This window comes from Trichechus manatus, unplaced genomic scaffold (genome assembly GCF_000243295.1).
Source record: "Trichechus manatus latirostris isolate Lorelei unplaced genomic scaffold, TriManLat1.0 scaffold00025, whole genome shotgun sequence".
Lineage (NCBI taxonomy): Eukaryota > Metazoa > Chordata > Mammalia > Sirenia > Trichechidae > Trichechus > Trichechus manatus.
The window spans coordinates 17,741,698-17,760,730 of NW_004443961.1; the positions used below are offsets into that span (position 1 = coordinate 17,741,698).

Consider the following 19,033-nt stretch of genomic DNA (forward strand, 5'->3'; position numbering starts at 1 on the left):
TCATAAGACGCTGGTTCAAGGGCCAGTTTAAGCCAATGGGACCTCGGACAAGTCACTGAACTTCTCTGAACTTCAGTTCCACATGTATCAAATGGGATTAATACTTTACCAACTTCACAGAGTAGTAATAAAGAGCAAATGAGCTTGTGGGTGTAAGATTGTTTTGTCAGCGTTAAAGAGACCACTTAAACATTGGTTATTATCAAAATTAGCTCCTTCTGGAAACTTTCCCTAGCCACCCTACGCACCTTGATTTTGTTCTCCTCTTCCTGAAGTCATAGTAAACTTGGAGTCTGCCCAGCACTGTGTAACGTTTGACTGTGTACTTGCTTTTCCTACTTTCTCTGGGCATCATCAACAGGAAAGGAAATGCTACAAGCAAAGGGACCAGAGCATGGGACATGGTAGGCGTCCTCCAGGTACTCAACGAACGATTGAGGGCTTGACTTCAAAATGCTCTGCTGTTCTGTGACTTCATTGAGGTGACCATCATCTTACTGCACATTGACATGTACATCAGAACTCCAAGACAGACACCTCTGACTCAAAATATTTAGACAGACAGTATTTATTTCCAAAGGAAAAAGGAATCTAGATTAGTGTGAATGATCACCAGTTATTTTCTGATCATGCCAATTTTTTTCTATTCCTCTACAAATGGTATTTGATCATTTGCATAATTGCTATTATTCCTTCTTCCACTACCAGTTCTTCCTTTGAATCTGTCTAATGAGTAGTGTTTACATACAGAAGGGGGGAAAGGAATACTAGATAAAATGTTCCATTTTATGGAACTAGTTAGAAGTCTTTAGCTAATAACTGTGATAGAAGAGAAAACCCTGTAGCAGAAACCTCAAATGTAAAAGACAGTTATGTAATATAGCTCTATGAATGAAAGTTTATTTCAATCAGTTGACTTTTTTTTTAATATGATGATGATTCAGATAATACCAATCAAGCATTTTTACATCTACCTGTGAATACTCTTTAGCTTATGAGCATTAGCTAGTTTTTTGAGAGATTTGTATAAGTAATCTTTCTGAAAGGGAAAAGCATATTTCAAGAATAGGGCCTCTTTGTTATGGGCTTATTATCCATTTTCCTAAGTCCACATATTTAGTACTGAAGAGAAGGATGACTCTTTGTATGCCCAGGCTTTTCTAACAGATTAGAAATGGGATTTTTAAAAGCTCCTCTGTCTTTAATTGATATACCATATGAAGCAGATAATCTAAAGTTGAACAACCTGCTTTTCTTCACCTTTTTGAAAAGCACCGTGCAGGTATGTCTATGGGCAGACCTGCCTGTATTCACACGCCTATTATAGCTCAGTCAGGTTTTCCATATTTGTGTATTTCATACCTCTTGTCAGTATTTTTTTTTTTAATAATGGAAGGAAAGAACATTAATTCTATGTGTCTTCTACCTCCACCGTATGTATTTTTGGGACTATCAAGAGGTCTGTAAAGGAAAAGCTTCCTGGTAACACACGTTTGGAAATGTCAGGCCAAATTTGCTATTTCATCCTTTCAGAAACACAGTGATTTCCTTAGCAGATAAGAGGAAAGACGTCCTTGTTTGACACTTGACACTTCTCTAAAACTGTAATAAAATCCTCCTGTGGTGGAGTGCAGTTTTGCTTGCTGCTGGATTAACCAGACTCAGAAGTTTCCTGACCTTCTTTGTTGGTACTGGCCTACTTGTCCTTTCACTGCTCGTTAGCACTTCCTCCAGGACGGACTAAGCTGCTGAGGTCACCTGTCTACCTCTCTTGCAAGAGTGGAAGCAAAAAGGAGGTAAATCTCAGTCCAGCTTTTTCTGCTGCATTACAGCAGCTCCAATAAAGGACATGGGTGAGGAGGACGCTGAAACTGTTAAAAGAAGGCATTGGATTAAGTGTGGATTTAATTCATCCTTTCTTCCCTCCCCCTGCTAACGCAGATCGTTGAGAGTTGGCAGTAAGTCAAAATCAGCCTCTTCCTCAACCCCAAAGCTCAGCTCCACTTATCCTGGAGTCTTTGTTAAAAGCTCCTTTTTAAACTAGGGGATCTCAATTTCTAATTATGCCTTTAGAATTGGTAAACCTTGGATATTTTAAATTGTCACTCTACAAAGAAACAACTTGCTTCTTTTTTTTTTTTTTTTTCAGATCAAACCATTAATACACAAAATAACATATGCCACTGTTTAGGTTTAGTGGAGAACTTTCAAAGACTTATACAGTCTCCCTTTGCCAAGTCAAGGGGGAAAATAAAGAGGAACTTCATGGAAGCGGCATAAAGCAGTTGTACAGAACACATTTAAAGGGCACATTAAGTCAGTTTTTGTCTATGGTTCTTTCCCTTTATGGCGTATGTAATATATTGACAGGGATTAAGTTTCTCTGCTGAATGGAACAATACAGTCACAGGGAGCTACTGTACTTTACAAAGCAACAGGCATCGGCACAGACAAATGGCAAATAGAAATGCATCTCACAAAGAACTAACCAGGTTAGTTAAAAGCACAGGGAGGGTCTGGCTTCATCTTCTGCAATTTGCATCTTTTGCACTCCTCGTCTGCCTCTTCCGCGTGCTCTCCTTTCTTTTTTGTCCTTTTTCTTCCCTGTTTTGCTTGCACTCTTATACTTTCTCTGTCCCCCTGGCTTTGTTATTCAGCATGTCTGATTAGCAGGAGCCTGATTGGCTGGCTGCCTGCTCCGAGAGAGATTCCATTCAGCTTACCCCCCACCCATCCACCCACCCACTCCTCGGCCAGGAAATGTGAGTGGGGCTGATGGAAGCTGATAGGCAGGACCGGAGTGTTAGCACCAGGACTGGATGTGACAGCAGGCAGAGGAGCACTTAGCAGCTTATTCAGTGTCCGATTCGGATTCCGGCAAGGATCCAAGTATGGAATGCTGCCGTCGGGCAACTCCTGGCACACCGCTCCTCTTTCTGGCTTTCCTGCTGCTGGTAAATGCCTTTTCATTTCAATACTTGGCCATGCTGGGTGCTGCTGGGGTGTTGTGTGTGTGTGTTGTGTGTATGTGTTAATGTATATATGTATCTTTATCTTAAAACTTCAGGTAAAATAATTTACATGATAAAGAAAAAAAAAAAAAAACCTCCCTCCAGAACATTAACCCCAACTTCCCAAGCAAATTAAAGTGTGTAAGATTTTCCAAAATTGGTTGCAGGTATATAATAATACTGAGCCGTAAACTTTGGAATATACTGCAGAGACTTTGTGAGCTAAGGACAGTCTAAATGGTTGTGTGTGTGCTTGGAATTTGGAGAACAGACATTCTGAAATTAAACTCACTTACTGTGGTGTTCCTGGAATTTTTTGAAGGATAGGCTGTGAGGGGCTTTACGATAATGACTTTTGTGATTTTTTCCCCCTTTTATGGACATGTACAAGGAGCCCTGGTGGTGCAGTGGTTAAGTGCTCAGCTGCTAACTGAAAGGTCAGGGGTTCGAACCCACCAGCCACACTGTGGTAGAAAGATGTGGTAGTCTGTTTCCATAAAGATTACAGCCTTGGAAACCCAATGGGGAAGTTCTGCTTTGCCCTGTAGGGTCACTTTGAGTCCGAATTGACTCAACAGCAAACGGGTTTGGTTTTTTTGATGGACATATACTAAGGAATCAGGTAAAGAGGGAAGAGGGAATGAACACCTCTTCGCAGCCAGCCCAGATTATAGCTCATAATTACTGCAAGTCATCTATGGATACCAGTTAATGCTCATATTTATGAATTGAAGATTATACAGTCTTTGATCTCAGATCCACTTTTGAAGAAGAAGGAAAAAAAATGATGACTTTTTGTACGGCTGCTTTCTCCAGTCACAGTGATAAGATGCTCTGCCCTTGAACATCATCACACGCTGCATTTTTGACTCAAAGTAAATGTTCCGTTGTGACTCAGACTTAGTTTTATGGGCAGAAAATGAACATTTACTGTCCAAAAAAAATCTACACTCAAAATATTAATAGCAATGCACATTTTTTTAAACCAGAGTGTTCTGGGCAGGCAGCTTAGTAAACCTCATCTGAAGGTTTGAATCCAAAATTTGCACACACTGATTCCAAACAAACGTGATTGTAGCTCTCCCTGTCACACTTACAGCATGCCAGAACTTCTTCAGAAGGTAGCAAGGCAAGAATGTAACAAGGCAAAAATGCAACGAAAATATGGATTGCATCAATTCGTTGATGGTGACAGAATGTTTTGTTCTGGTTAGGATCTGCACTAGAATTTTGAAGAAGGGAAGCAAGCCATTTGGTGTACGTTGAAAAACTCCAGGAGGATTTATCAGCAAGAGTACTAAGACAGTGATTAAACATTTTTATACGTTCCTGCTTTTTAATAATTTGCATTAGTGTAGCCAAGAAATCATAATGATGCATTGCAAATACTATAAATATGGAAATACAATATATTTTCCGTTTTTCATGGAAATTTAAAGGCAAACTGAATTTTAACCATGAATAAACTCTTAAGTTTTTGCTATTCTGAGGGATACACAAAGTAGAATGTTGAGGTATACTTTATGACTTGTGGAACAAGCAATTTATGAAAAGTGTCTCATTTTTTCCATATGGGATGTGTTACTTGTATATGCCATCAGTTTGTCTCATCTTTCCTTCTCACTGGTTTTTAAAAAGTGTGTGTTATTTTCCCATTATATTGCATCATAAAGCAAATTACCAGTACATACTAGTTTATTTGATATTTTCATATAGAAATATGATCTCATTATACTTGAGCAAAAGTTTCCTATTCAGGAATAGATTGTTTGGGTACCTATTTGGTAAATGCGTTATATCCATCTTTGATATCCTGAATATTCATCTGTGCATTTGATCATATAAAATTAGACTTATATGAAGAAAAGGAGTGTTTGTTTATTTCAGAAGGACTTAAAACATGCTATGTTTAAATTACAGTGATTGTATCATGAGGACAAAATGAAATGAAATCCAGGATAGTTTAATGCTTGCATTTAATGAATTGGGAATCTGAGCATTCTGCTAGAAAAGAAAGAGAAATCACTGCTGAGTGCCTAGACACATCCTTTTGCAGGGTGGCAACAGCAGTAATAATAGCTGCCATGTATTGTGTGTCTGCATGTGCCAAACACTAGGCCAGTTGTTTGATAAGTATTAGAATGGGTCCTCACAATCACCTGGCAAATAAGGCATTTTAAAACCCATTTTACAGGTAAGGAAACAAGTTTATATTTGAACCCAAAGGCCAAATAATAGAGACAAATAACTTGTTTGCTTAGTACTACGTTTGTAAAATGCTTACCAGTGATGGAAGCAATCGTTTAGGTTGATCTGTACTATTTGTTGGAGATATTTAGGCTTCTTGCAGCGTGTTGGCCATTAAAGATACGTACAACATTCTGCACACTTATTGCACTTGCTTATTAACCTCCCCTTTAGCTTTGTAGCCAAAATTAAATTATTAGCTTAAGGGAAGATGGATGGCCTTTAGCCTGATCAATAGGTGACTTAGAAGTGTGACATTGTCAGGTCAATCTTCAGTCTTGAAAGAAAAATTGAGTTGGGTGGCTTTTCCCCGCTATTATCGTTTTACACATTATAAGATTTGGTCGATTTTTACAATTAATTTAAGCAATTTCTAAACATTCCTTTAGCTTAATTGGAAAATATCCTGTTTGTTTCAGTGGAAAGCTCAATTTCTACCTCAAAATAGTCATTTCATTGACAGCTGAATCGTCTATACCAGGACTTGGTTTTCGAGTGTGTACAAATATCAATTATGGTTCACCCAAAGTTTTGTTATAGTCCTTGGCTCTTGGAATATTATTCTTAAAGAAATGAAGTCCCTGTGTCTTTTGTATCTATTTTTGGTGACCACCCATGTTTTCAGGTGAAGTGCATACATCATAGACTTCTTTTTTACTCTGGACACAATAGGACAGTAGTCCTGATCAAGAGATTTTTTTCTTGATGTTCAGTTCAAATTAAGCCACGTAACTCAACTTTCCCAATGTTCCCACCCTGCTCGCCTTTTTCATTCTCCTTCCTTTGTCCCAATTGTTTAGCTCAAAAGGTATGTGGCAAAAACCATGACCAGCCATTGACATATGTGTCCATCTAAACTTAAAGTCAAGTCACTTCTTGTCAGAAAGGCATTTAATCAAATTTGCATTTGCTTTTTGTTTCTTTTAAGTGGTTCTAAGCTCTTTTGCCTGCTATTGTGGGAGTTGCAAGAGTAACACTAGGAATTATAATAAAGTACATGTGTTTTTCTGTTGAATTTCTTCTCTGCACTAATTTATACATGGAAACTAGTCAAACACAATAGCCCATTCCTTTCAGCCACTCTGGCACTCTCCTCTACGATTATCTAAGTGGATATATCTTGGATGGCGAGAAGCACTATTAGGTTGTGGAATGAATGTTAAATCCCTTATTTACAGCAGATTGTGGCCTGCTCCAGTTTGTGTGTGTGTGTGTATGTGTGTGTGTGTGTGTCCATACACATGCACAAGCACCTTTCTATAACTTTCACACTACTTCTATTTCTTATCCTCATACCTAGATTGCCTTTAAATTAAGCTTGAGGATTTTTCACATAAATCTGCAGAACATAGTGAGGCATTTATTTAAACATTTTCTTCTTTATGTTTTTCTCAAGTTTCTTATCTCGACATGGTCAGCTACTTTTTTATTTTCTCGGGCTCCTGGTTTTAGTGTTTCAGTCTGTCAGAGCCACTTTCTGCCCTTCATTATTATTTGCCTGTGAACCAGTTCTGTCTCTGCTTAGAAGTTGAGGGAAGAATGTCCAATAGTGGTCACTAGTGAACTACAGAAAAATCCTTTCACATGAGGAAAGTTTTTCCTTGAAAGATGATATGGATATTGAAGACTACTGAGAAAGAGGGAGGGAGAGAAAAACGAATAGATGAAGGTATGCATTTGTGCACTTATGTGACTGTTAATATGTGTTGATGCCCTTTTACCAACGTGTATGAATAAAGTGGAAAGCAGTCCTCTAGCATACTGTGGGGTAGGCTATTACTCAGACTTAGGAGCTATACAAAGCTCATTATTCTATCCTAATAACAAAAGTGCACTCAGGGTCTGTGCTTCTTTTTTTTTTTTCTTTTTAAATCAGTACTGTGTGGTTAACCCTTATACAAGTTACTTATTTTTTTTTATTCACTTTTACCATTTATTGATAAAAATATTTTGATGCATTTTGCCCAGGAGTTATGTTAAGATGAGGCATGATCTGGTGTTTTGATTCCCCCATTTATTATGGCTTTATCAGAATAAAACTTTAAACCCCTCCAGGGAAAATACAGTGTCCTACGCAGTTTCGCCTTTCCTGCAGCACCCAGTAGAGTGCTTTGTGTGTAGTAGGCATCTTAACTGTTTGTGAACCAAATTAAGAGAGGAAAGGCCATATAGAGACTATCACCTGGCTCTCTACTTCTTCAAATACCCAGTGTTTCCTAACTTCAAATATATAGTCCAGTTTCTATGGTCAAGTGACAGCTCTGCCTTTTAATTTGTGTATGTTTAGGGTTCCACGAGTGACACTTTCTCAGATCTGATTATTTACATTTCACTCTCCCCTGCCCTCATTCTGCATATTCTACTATGTCTTCTGGTCTCATGAGTAGAGTGACCCAAAAGTGACCTCTTCATAGTATGAGGACCAGAGTCTTCCCTGGAGTGAGAGCATTCCTTGAATCATTATGAATAACCTACCAGTTAAGTGTGTTTAGATAATCACAGGAAAATGTGTCTACATCAAGTTTTACAGCCTTGCCGTTGTTACTGATTTTCTTCTCCTAGAGAGCTGGCTTCAGACTTTGTGTTTTCACCAGAACGAGACAAGTTCATGTCATTTTCTGTCTACAGCATAAAAACCATACCATGTGGTTGAATTTTGGCTTGATTGGCAGTACTGGCTCATGAGCAGCTTAGGACTGGCATACCAGAGGTGATGTAAGTCCTAAAGGATCCTAACCGAAATAGCCCAGCACAGCTGTGTGGGGAGCCTGCCTGCTAACTGGGGTAAGCTGTTGCTATCAACCCTTTCTTTCCATGAGCTCAAAAATAAATGACTAAATCTCCCCAATTCCCGAACTTCAAGATTAAAACCTACACTGAATAAAACTTAACTGTTCTGTTTCCCCTCCCAGGGACTTTGCTAACTGGAGCACCTAGCCTGTAGGGCAGTTAGTTCTGCTAAAAGTTTTCTCGCTATGTCAAGAAGGTGCCACAGTGGCTGTCATCTACAGCCAACAGCGACCTCTGGCTTTATTATGTGTTGTGTTTCTGGGCGGTCAGTATTTATACAGTCAGTTCAAATCTTTTCCTATATTGACTAACGTTCTCTATTTGTGTCATAGAAAATATCTTAACTCATTAGCTAATTGTAACCCCTATTAGAAGAAATACCATCATTTCAGATTTTGACCATCCCCACCCCAAATTTCACCAGTGTAGAGCTACATGTTAGCCAGCACTTAATTGCTTGTAGGAAGGCATTAAATAACTAATTGTAATCTCTACCATATTTTTAAATGCTGATTTCTTATCGTTGTGTGCTACCTTGCATTTATCTCTGTCATTGTACTTCTCATACTGCACTAACATTTCTGTCTACCCCGTGCAGCTCTATCAGAATACCTGGTAATTATATCTCAATAAACGTTGTTGAATAAATTAATACATGGATGAAAAAGAATGAGTAGGCAAGAAAAAGTGAGAAGAGGGAAAAGTGCAAGTAGGAAGGGAAAATATAAACATTCATTTCACATGCAAAGCGTTTCAATATTTCTGGTTATGGTAAGACCAAGTCAGCAGTCCTAGTAAACTCAAAAGCAAAGATGTATTTGTGTTTCCTTCTTTCTTAAACACACACATCCACACAATGAACAACAATTGAGCAACAACCCCTTTGCTGTTGCTAACTAGAATGAACAATTTTGTATGTCATATTTTTTTACTCATCTAATTCTCAAGTATTTTTCCTTTTGCAAAGCTTGTCCTCAGGAAGAAAATGACATTTTCATTAGCTGCAATATTATAAAACTTAAAAGGAATTATAAACTCTGTTTTTAGCAGAGAAAATGCTATGGGTTCACCAAAGTTCCTTTTCTTTTCCTGTTGTTGTTAGGTGCCATTGAGTTGATTCTGACTCACAGCAACCCCATGTGTCAGAGTAGGACTGTCCCATAGGGTTTTCTTGGCTGTAATCTTTACGGAAGCTGATCTCCAGATCTTTCTCCCACTGAGCCACCGAGTGAGTTCATACCAGCAACCTTTCGGTTAGCAGCCAAGTGCTTAACTATTGCACCACCAAGGCTCTTTTTTCCTTTCCTACTGGATACAAAAAAAGCCAGTTGCCAGTGAGTCAGTTCCGACTCATGGTGACCCCATGCGTGTCAGAGTAAAACTGTGCTCCATAGGGTTTTCAGTGACTGATTTTTGGGAAGTAGAACACCAGGCCTTTCTTCTGAGGTGCCTCTGGGTGACCGGAGCTTCAAAGATTTTGGTTAGCAGCTGAGAGTGTTAACCGTTCATACCACCCAAGGACTCCATACCACTGTGTTTCCCAGCCTTGCCTGCAATTGGTTGCTGCCATGTGATTTAGTGGAATATAGTTAGAAGTGATATATGGCACTTCTGGGCCTGAAACCTCCCATGTGATCCTATAAGCACTAAATACTCTCTTCACCTGCTAGCTGGATGCAGACAATCCAATAGAGAACTTCAAGATGCTAGGGAATGGCAAAGCCACCAAATGGAAAAGCCTGGGTCCCTGAATGACTGCATGGAACAGAGCCCACAGGGCCACTCTCACAGACTCGCAAAGTAAACATTCACTTAACCATGAGCCAGAAATAGAACTTTGTTGTGTTAAAACACTGCGATTTGGGGTAGGGGGCTATTTATTACACTGAAAACCTTTTAAAGTAACATATGCTTCAAATTTAGATGGTATGCATGCTCTTTTATGAGTACGTACTAATACCACTTTCCATTTTTTAGATGGGAAACACTGAAATAAGAAGATGCCACTTTGTCCTAAGGGTGGTTTAATCATTGTGGTTTGCAACTTATTGTATACCTAGAATGTGCTGAGTAACTGGGGGCATGTGTCAGTCCTGCAGGAAAAATAGGAAAGTGGGTCTGTTTTTTTAAACATAGAAGCCAGGAGTGAGTAGAGTGGTAAGAAATGAGGAAAGCAACCAAGGGAGGCAGGGCTGTGGTCAAAGAGTGGGAATTGCCTTAAGCAGAGCAGGACCAAACAACAGGCCAAAGACACAAAACCACACAGACCCAGGGGAAGGCAATGGAAACAGACAGAGACGCTGAGAGGCAGAAACAGGGGCACAGCATTGAAACTACTCCAGAGACAGAATGTCAGGGAACAGGGGGAGAGTGAAAGAGTAAACACAGGACAGACAGTGGAACAGACTGACAAATGCAAAGCAAACAATTGTTCCACACAGCAGCATGTAGACAGAGTAAAATGCACTTCTCTGAGTATATACCAGTTGCTGTTGAGTCATATCTGACTCATGGCAACCCCATGTGTGTCAGAGTAGAACTGTGCTCCAAAGGGGTTTCATAGGCTTATCTTTTCGGAAGTAGGTCGCCAGGCCTTTTGTACAAGGCACCTCTGGATGGACCAACCTTTCGATTAGCAGCCGAGCGTGTTAACTGTTTTCAGCACTGAATATACGTAATCTCAAACTATCTTTGATGTATTTTTCTTGGAGGTATCTAAGTGTCATGAAAGAGCACCAGCTGTAGCACTGATTCCAGTTCTATGACCTTGGCCCAGTCGCATAATACCCCTCAGCTTTTCTCTCCTCATGTATGCAATATCACTCATTCTACCCGACTCTCCAGGATGACACTATGAGAGGCAAATATGCATTAGATGTTGAAATATTTCTTAAACTCCAAAGTACCATACAACTCCAAGTGTTTAATTCATTGGGAAAGAATTTATCTGTCATCAACTGTATACCTAACATACAGCCAGACTCTAAGAGACACAGATAAAGCCTCCATGGGAGATACATTAAGACAGGATCCTTGCAATGAGGAGCTTGATAGCTTGTTGGGTATTTTGGTGTCAGAATTTTTTTTTTTTTTTTTTTAGTTTTTAAAAGACAACTCTTCTGTAGGAAACAGTCCTGTGGTGATTATTATTTTCAATTACCCCGTAAGTGGTTCTTACAAATAACTCTCCTGGAGCTGCTTAGACGCTTCTGGTATAACTCCCTTACTTTCCGTGTGTAGATGTAAATTTGGCTTTTCCACAAAATTATGACTGTTTATCTTAATGAATATTATCTGTCGATATTTGACTTCAAACATGTAGAATTATTTGTTTCCAGTTTCTATAATTTAGAATATCAATTTGTGCAGTAGAATGCACTAGAACAATTTCTTAGTTAAGATAAATTCTTTAGGGAAAAGCTTCTCTCTAAGCAAATTCTTATCATTCTAAGAATTTTCACTATACAAGCTCAAAATCCAGGGGTTTGCATCTGCCTCAATATCATTGAGGCGTATGCTGCTAGATTTCAGTCTTAAGTAGTTTCCACTACATTGTGCTGACTTTGTAATAACAAAACCATGCAAAAAAACAAACGCATTCCATTTGGAATTATATTTCTGAAAGGGCAATTACTACAATAGGTTGTATCTGCCATCCTCAATAGATTTTTATCCAAGGTTCTTATCAAAATTAATTACAGTAAAATAAAACAGGCTTTGTGCATCAAAAAGGAGAGAGTATAGAGAAAAGCAATGGTAGAAAGAGCAAGTGTGTGAGCATATGCCACTTATAATACAAGAGATTTATTCCACTTCTGAGGCAAGAAATTGCAGGCCTCTAATAGTTTCACCACCTGTGAATTATTTGGGTGCACCTCATAAGCGGGTCCTTTCTTCTATTTGTATAAAGAAATAAGTGGTATGTTCGCCAATTCTACACTACATTAATTTTCACAGAGTTTCCATTTTCATCTTCATTGCTTTTTCAGATTTTTTTCCAGGGTTTCTGCCATTCTCCAACTAAAGCTTTGGGTATTTTCCCCTTCAGTTTTTGTTCTGGGACTTCCTCTCGGTCAGTTCAGACTGTTGGCATAAACACTGGGACAAAGGAGAGAAGGAGTGTGATAACCTTAAGACATCCTGACATAAATTCCAAGAGCGCTAAAGAAATGAGACAGGAAATTATGAGCAACCTATAATAAATTCAAACTGTCCAATAAAATAAATATACCTGACTTTGTTCCATGCTAAGGTATGGTAGGGTGTCAGATTTCCCAGCCTGCTTTGCTGGCTATAATCTCAGTCACTATTTGAAGTCTGCCAAAGAATTGTTCAAATATTGTACTTCATCAATAGAACAAGAATGAAAAAGAGTAGTGGAAGCAATAAGAACTCCTACTGTTCAGGTGCTGAAGTGAGATTTAGGGGCAAAATTTTTATAAATCTGTTGTTTTCATTGTAGTTGTTATAACCACTTGTCACTGAGACCCAATATAATTGCTCTGATGTGCCACACACATGAACTTTTTTTGTGGGGGTTTGTAGCTAATCTGAGATAACAAACATGCTTTGAAATTACTTTTACGATGTTAGTTTAATTGACTTTTGGATCCCCAGGCCGTCGATTCACAGTGTTTCAGAATTTTAAAAAATCTTTGAGGTTGCCTAGAATGTGACCTCTGTTGACTGGGATCTGTTTGAAGGTGGGAGTTTGGTTTTATTTTGTCTTAGATATCTTTGTATCCCTACCACCAGGCAGAGTTTGATACGCACAAGGTGCTCAAGAAAATTTGGTTGATTGAATAAGTTGTCTATTTCAGTCCTTTCATTTTGCAGGTAATTGGATTTAAAGTCTAAATGTTTGCAGAGAGAGTGGAGACACATGAGGAAATCGAGGCACAGGGCAATTAAATGATTTGCTAGAAGCACATAGTGGGTAGAATCCAGATCCTAGAATAGTTGGAAATATAGAAGAAATACAGAGAAAAAAATAGAGGAAAAATCTCTTCCTCTTGAGTCCATTCTCTTCTATTACACTGTGTAGCCTCTACGTTGTTGTTCGCTGCTGTCAAGTCAACTCCGATCATGGCAACCTTGTAGACAACAGAACAAAACGTAGCCTGGTCCTGCATCATCCTCACAATCACCAGCATGTTCAAAACCATTGTTGAGGCTCCTATGCCATTCACCTCACCCAGAATCTCCCCTGCCTTCCTTCACTGGCCCTCTACTTCACCAAACATGATGTCCTCCTCTGGCTATTGATCCCTCCTGATGATGTGTCCAAAGCGAGTCAGACAGTGTCCTGTGTGGCTTCTAAGATACCTTTCAATAAGAGCCAGCCAAAGAAGCTAGCCCTGGTAGACAGGAGCTTGAAATGTTGCCCATACAGAAGGAACCAAAGAGCCCATGAAGCTGCTGGAGAATAAGCTTGAGTTAAAATTCAAGGATTATAGTTGGTTTATAAACATAGGGGTGGCCTGGCTAGATTGGAAGATGGAAGTCTGTAAAGCTTGGTTTTTCTCCGCAGATAGGTATCATATCAAATAAGCTTCATTTTTCTTCCTTTTCTTACCAGTGAGAAAAAAAAAAGGCAAAGAAGTGACCTTAAATATAGATCTTTAGAGTATAGCATTATGTGAAAATAACTTCATGTAGAACCTTACACAGAGTAGTCTCTAGAAAGTATTAGCTTCCTTCCTTTTGCTCACTGCAAAATAGCATATTTATTGAGAGTAGGCTATCAGGCACTGTACTAGGTACTAGGTATACTGTGTTAAACAAAAAAGCCAAGGTTCGAAAGATGGATCTTTCTACATATTATATATCAGAAAGAATTCAGGAAGGCGGAGGGATGGGCCGGAATTAATTAACCAGTACTTGCCATTGGTTTTAAGTTACTGTCATGATATTATTTTCTTTAAACTGTATATTTAACTATTGCTGATGTAAAGAGGTTTCTGCCTAAAGAAATAGACATGTTAATTCATTATTTATATTGATTCAAGAAAGAATGTGTTAGAAAAACTCTAAAACTCTGAAGATTTATATTTAAGGTCACTTCCTTGCCGTTTTTTTTTTTTTTTGCTGGTATCCTCTTTTTTAGTAATACTGAAACCCAAGCTTAAAGAGCCTATTACTTTGTGTCTGTGTTTATTTGATACATAAACACCTGTCTTTTCAATCGTAGAACTATGCTTAAGGAGTGAAGCCTTCAAACTAGCCCCTCCTTAAAGTTAATAAAAGGCCAATCAGCTGCATATAGAGCATGAATAACAATAGGATTTTCCTCAGAAGATTTAGCTTCCTTCGGGGAAGCCATTTGTATGTAGGAGCTCTTCAACTCTCCGGGCATCACCCTGGTAACCCATCAGCATGTTCTCAGCTCTCTGCTTAGCGAAGTTCTGATCTTCCGACACCTCTGCTGTGTCCCTGCTACCAACCCCAACTGGTTTTAATCCAAAGAAGACATTCTTACCCTTTGCAGTTCTGCTCTGCTCACTTCAGTTTGGTGGTGCTGGGTCTCCATATCAGTGGAACTGTTTGGGCTATAGGCTCCTGGATCTTGATTCTTAGGAGACCATTCAGTGGTTTATGTCTGCTTTAGAGTTCTAGATAATTTAAAGCAGTGGTTCCCAGATTTTGAATTTCATAAACCTTTAGAATTTCAGAAATAAACAAAGATGTGTCTGCAGGTAGGTAGGAGGTATGGAAAGAGAGGCAAAGTTTCTAATTTTTTATTTTGTTACATAAAGACATTAATAAAATAAACTTTCATCACCATAGTGTCATAGATGAAATAATAATAGTTAATACTAAAGACAGTACATACGTGGATATAAGAAGCACTTTAAACCAATTGCTGTCAAGTTATTTCTGACTCACGATGACTATATGTGTCAAAGTAGAGCTGTGCTACATAGGGTTTTCAATAGCTGACTTTTTGGAAGTAGGTCACCAGGCCTTTCCTCTGAAGCGCCTCTGAATGGACTCAAACCTCCAACCTTTCAGTTAGCAGCTGATTGCGTTAACCTTTAGCACCAACCAAAAGTACTTTATATATATTATCTAATTCTCAATTACAATTGTATGTAGCTGAGAATTAGATAATTGTCAATTAGTTATCTAATTCTCAGTTACAATTATTTTCCCTGTTTTACAGATGAGAAAACTGAGGCACAGAGAGGTTATGTAACATACCTAAGGTCGCTCAGCTAGTAGTGGCAAAGTGCAAATTCGAACCCAAGCAGAGTTCATTCTTGTCCAAACTCTGCCATTTTGTTTCACTGGTGAAAGAAATTGAAGGCCATTTGAATATGCCAAAAGTTCCAAGTGCATGATTTCAGAAGAACAAATAATTGAATACGTTCAGCTTTACAGAAAAGTAAACCAAAAAACCAAACCCATTGCTGTTGAGTGAATCCCTACTCATAGCAACCCTACAGGACAGAGTAGAACTGCCCCCATAGGGTTTCTAAGGAGCACCTGGTGGATTCAAACTGCCGACCTTTCGGTTAGAAGCTAAACTCTTAACCACTATGCCACCAGGGTTTCCAGAAAACTAAACAGTATCCTTATTTTCCCCTTATTCTCTGTATCAGTGAAAACTTTGCTGTGGACTGACCTGCTCTATGCCAGGCACTTTCCTTGGAACATAAAGATAAGCAAGACACAGCCACACCCTCAGGAAGCTCACAGAAAGTAAAGGAGCTTTTAAGAAGGATAATACAGAGGGAGGCCGTGCAGAGGGTATTAGGTGCATAAAGCAGGAAATAGAAGAAGGAAGCTGGCTTGTCTTGTCTGCTGTGTCCCAGGCACTGTGCTAGGCTGAGAATAACCTGGCTTTAGGGTGGGCCAGTGAGGGTGACTCAGAAGAGGGGACATCTGAGGTAAGTCTTAAAGGAGCAATGGAAGTTCACCAGGCAGACAAGAGAGAGAAAAGGGGCATTCTAGGCAGAAGGACTGCATGTGCAAAGGCACAGAGGAAGAAAAGGGAAGGGTGAGTTCAAGGAACCATGAGTGAATCCCTATGGGTGGAGCATAGTCAGTTCATGCAGGACCTTGCACGCCATGCCCAAGAGCTTTGCCTCCAGTCTGAGTTTTACAAAGAGAGCTGTGGTTGCCACATGCAGGTGAGAGGTCCAGAGATGGAAGCTGAGAGGCCAGTTGAGAGGCCATGGCACGTCTCCTGGTGAGGAGCCATGAAGGCAGCCGTCACTCTAGCAGCAGGAGCAGGGATGAAGACAAGGGAAGAGTCCAGCTATATGGCTACTTAGTTATTTGTAGAAGCCTCCTGTGGTCTCTCTTCACCTTTTGTCTTCAGGCCTCAGAGGCTGAGCTCTTAAAATGCCCGCCATGTGCTAAAACTTTTTACATCCCGCTGCTTAGCATAGGAGCCTGGTGCCTGGCACCCAAGCAGGTGCTCAATAAGTGTTTGTTGAATGAATATGTGAAATAGTAAATCGTTTTATTCAGGGTTGTTGTTACTGTTGGTTTCCATCAAGTCAGCTGTGATCGTGGCGACTTCATGTATAACAGAATGAAATGTTGCCCGGTCCTGCACCACATTCATAATCGTTGGAATATTTGAGTCCATTGTTGTGGCCACTGTGTCAATCCATCTAACTAAGGGTTTCCTTTACCTTCCCTGGCATTCCACTGTACCAAACATGATGTCCTTCACCAGTGATCGGTCCCTCCAGATGACGTGTTCAAAGTAAGCGAGTCGAAGGGTAGCCCTGTTCAAAATTGTGACGGACAATCAGAGACTTTTTCCCTCATCGTGGAAGACCTTCATGGGCAAGAAACATATCAGCATCCTGAAAGTTAAGAGCTTTCTGTCACTCTCTGAGGAAATTGTGAATTTGGACCTAGCCTTTCTCAAGTGATTTCTCTGTTGTATTGTGAGGTAACCCTTCATCAGTGAACCTTTCAGAATAAATAGCTATTTCGCAGAGGCTGCTCAATGATTTTTGAAAGCTTTATGACCCTCACGTAGCACAGAGCCCGTAATGTGGAGTTGTTTGTGTACCGAGGAGGGATGATTGCAGTCAGAGGCTGCAGGATTTCCCCCACATGCAGTCAGTTATCTGTTTTCTTACAAACAGTGCCCTATGCAGCCATTCAGATTCATGTCCCAGTTAAGCATCTTTCCGTGGGAAGCCAGCTCATATCTTTGCCCTAATTCTTGCAGTGTTCCACATTGTCTAATATGGGCTCCACGTGTAGAGTTCCCTTTGAAAGCTGCCAAAACCCCAGTAAAAGGTGCAGCATTAGGGTCTAAATTTAAGTTACCTGCCCTGATTAAATATTACTTGTGGTCTTCAGAAAACAATCAAACCATATCCGAAATGCCTAAATTCACCATTTTATACTAAAAATGTAATTTAATAGTTAAAAAAAACTCCCACAGGTTTTATTAAATAAAGTGTGAGTTAAGTGTTAGATTAAATTCTTAGTATTTTTTTTTTTCTTTATAAATCCGGTTGCTAAGACTTTGGAATTTTAATCAGGCATTGAAATCCTATGTTTATATAATTTCATCTTCTAGTTATCAACCAATTGACTCCACTGGACGCATAGCTCTTTCCTCTATATAAAAACAAAGTTGATTATAGCTTGGCCTCCCTTCATAAAGTAGATTTGCTTTCGAACAGCCTCAAACAGGTATTTCTGCTTTAAATCATACAGTCCTTCTGATTTTCATTCTAATTTTGGACATCTACCATGCTTATTTTCTTTCCTCCTTCCCCCGAACTGGTTGCATTCAGCATCCAGATCTGTTCAGATTTAGCAAAGGGAAAAGTATGATTTTCAGCCTCCGCCTATGTGTCAAGTACTGTGTCATTTGTTTATGTGTGTTATCTCAGATAGGCCTTCCCACAACCCATTTTGCAGGTAAAAACAAACCTGGATACTAAAACCTGAAGGGTGGTGTGAACCCATTTCCTTTCAGTATATGTATATTTTATTCTTATAGCAAACAAATCATATTAAAATATGTAGTACAGATTATTTTCCATGTTGTTTGAACTATGTTGTTTGGCTTCTGTTGGCAGGAGCCTCCTCAGTGTGCTAGGTGATTCCCAGTTTCAGAACAAAGTTCATTAGGATTCACAGAATGTACCATCTTTCATCAATCCTAAGGTGCACTTTTTTTTTTCTTTCTGATTTTAGAATCATGGATATATCTTATAACTGATAGCAGGCCATAGTTTAATGGGTACCATTTTTGTATTCTTAACGGTCTATAAAATAATAGTGTGACTTCAGTCTATGGTATCTTAGATCCTATGGAATACTGTATCCTGGTCTTTCCAGTATCTGACTGACACTGGCAGGAGCAGAGACACATCCAAGCTAGGATGCAGAAATATGATTGTCTTAGGGTTCTCTTGACAAACAGCACCGGTGAGATATATGTGTATTTACGTAAAAACAAAACTAAACCCACTGCCGTCAAGTTGATTCCTACTCATAGCCACCCTATAGGACAGAGTAGAACTGCCCCATAGGGTTTCCAAGGCTGAAATCTTTACTGGAGTAGACTGCCACATCTTTTCTTCTGCAGAGTGGCTGGTAGGTTTGAACTGCCGACCTTTTGCTTAGCAGCTGAGTGCTTTAACCACTGTGCAACCAGGGCTCCTTTGTGTGTATTTATGTATACATACATATATGTATATATAGAGAGAGAGACAGGAGCCCTGGTGGCGCAGTGCTTAAGAGTTATGGGTGCTAACCGAAAGGTCAGCAGTATACCAATCCACCAGCCACTCCTTGGAAACTCTACAGGGCAGTTATGTCCTGTGGGGTCTCTATGAGTCCAAATGGACTCAATGGCAATGAGTTTGGTTTTTTGGTTGTATATATATATAGAGAGAGAGAGAGTTCAAGGGATTGGCTCACACGATTGTAAGGGCTGGCAAGTCCAAAATCCTTAGGTTAGATCACAGGCTGGAGACTCCTACTAGCTCACAGGATTTGGG

The 19,033-nt window shown here is 39.5% G+C and overlaps 1 protein-coding gene across 1 annotated transcript in view; it reads left to right on the forward strand.

Moving 5' to 3' along the window:
• The first annotated feature begins 2,739 nt into the window (after positions 1-2,739).
• ADAMTSL1 (ADAMTS like 1) overlaps positions 2,740-19,033 on the forward strand; it is a 200,224-nt gene continuing 183,930 nt past the window's right edge. Inside the window, exon 1 of the mRNA XM_004373511.1 lies at positions 2,740-2,954. Within this exon, the coding sequence (XP_004373568.1) occupies positions 2,892-2,954 (63 nt within the window). The 5' untranslated portion in view covers positions 2,740-2,891. The remainder of the gene's footprint in view (positions 2,955-19,033) is intronic.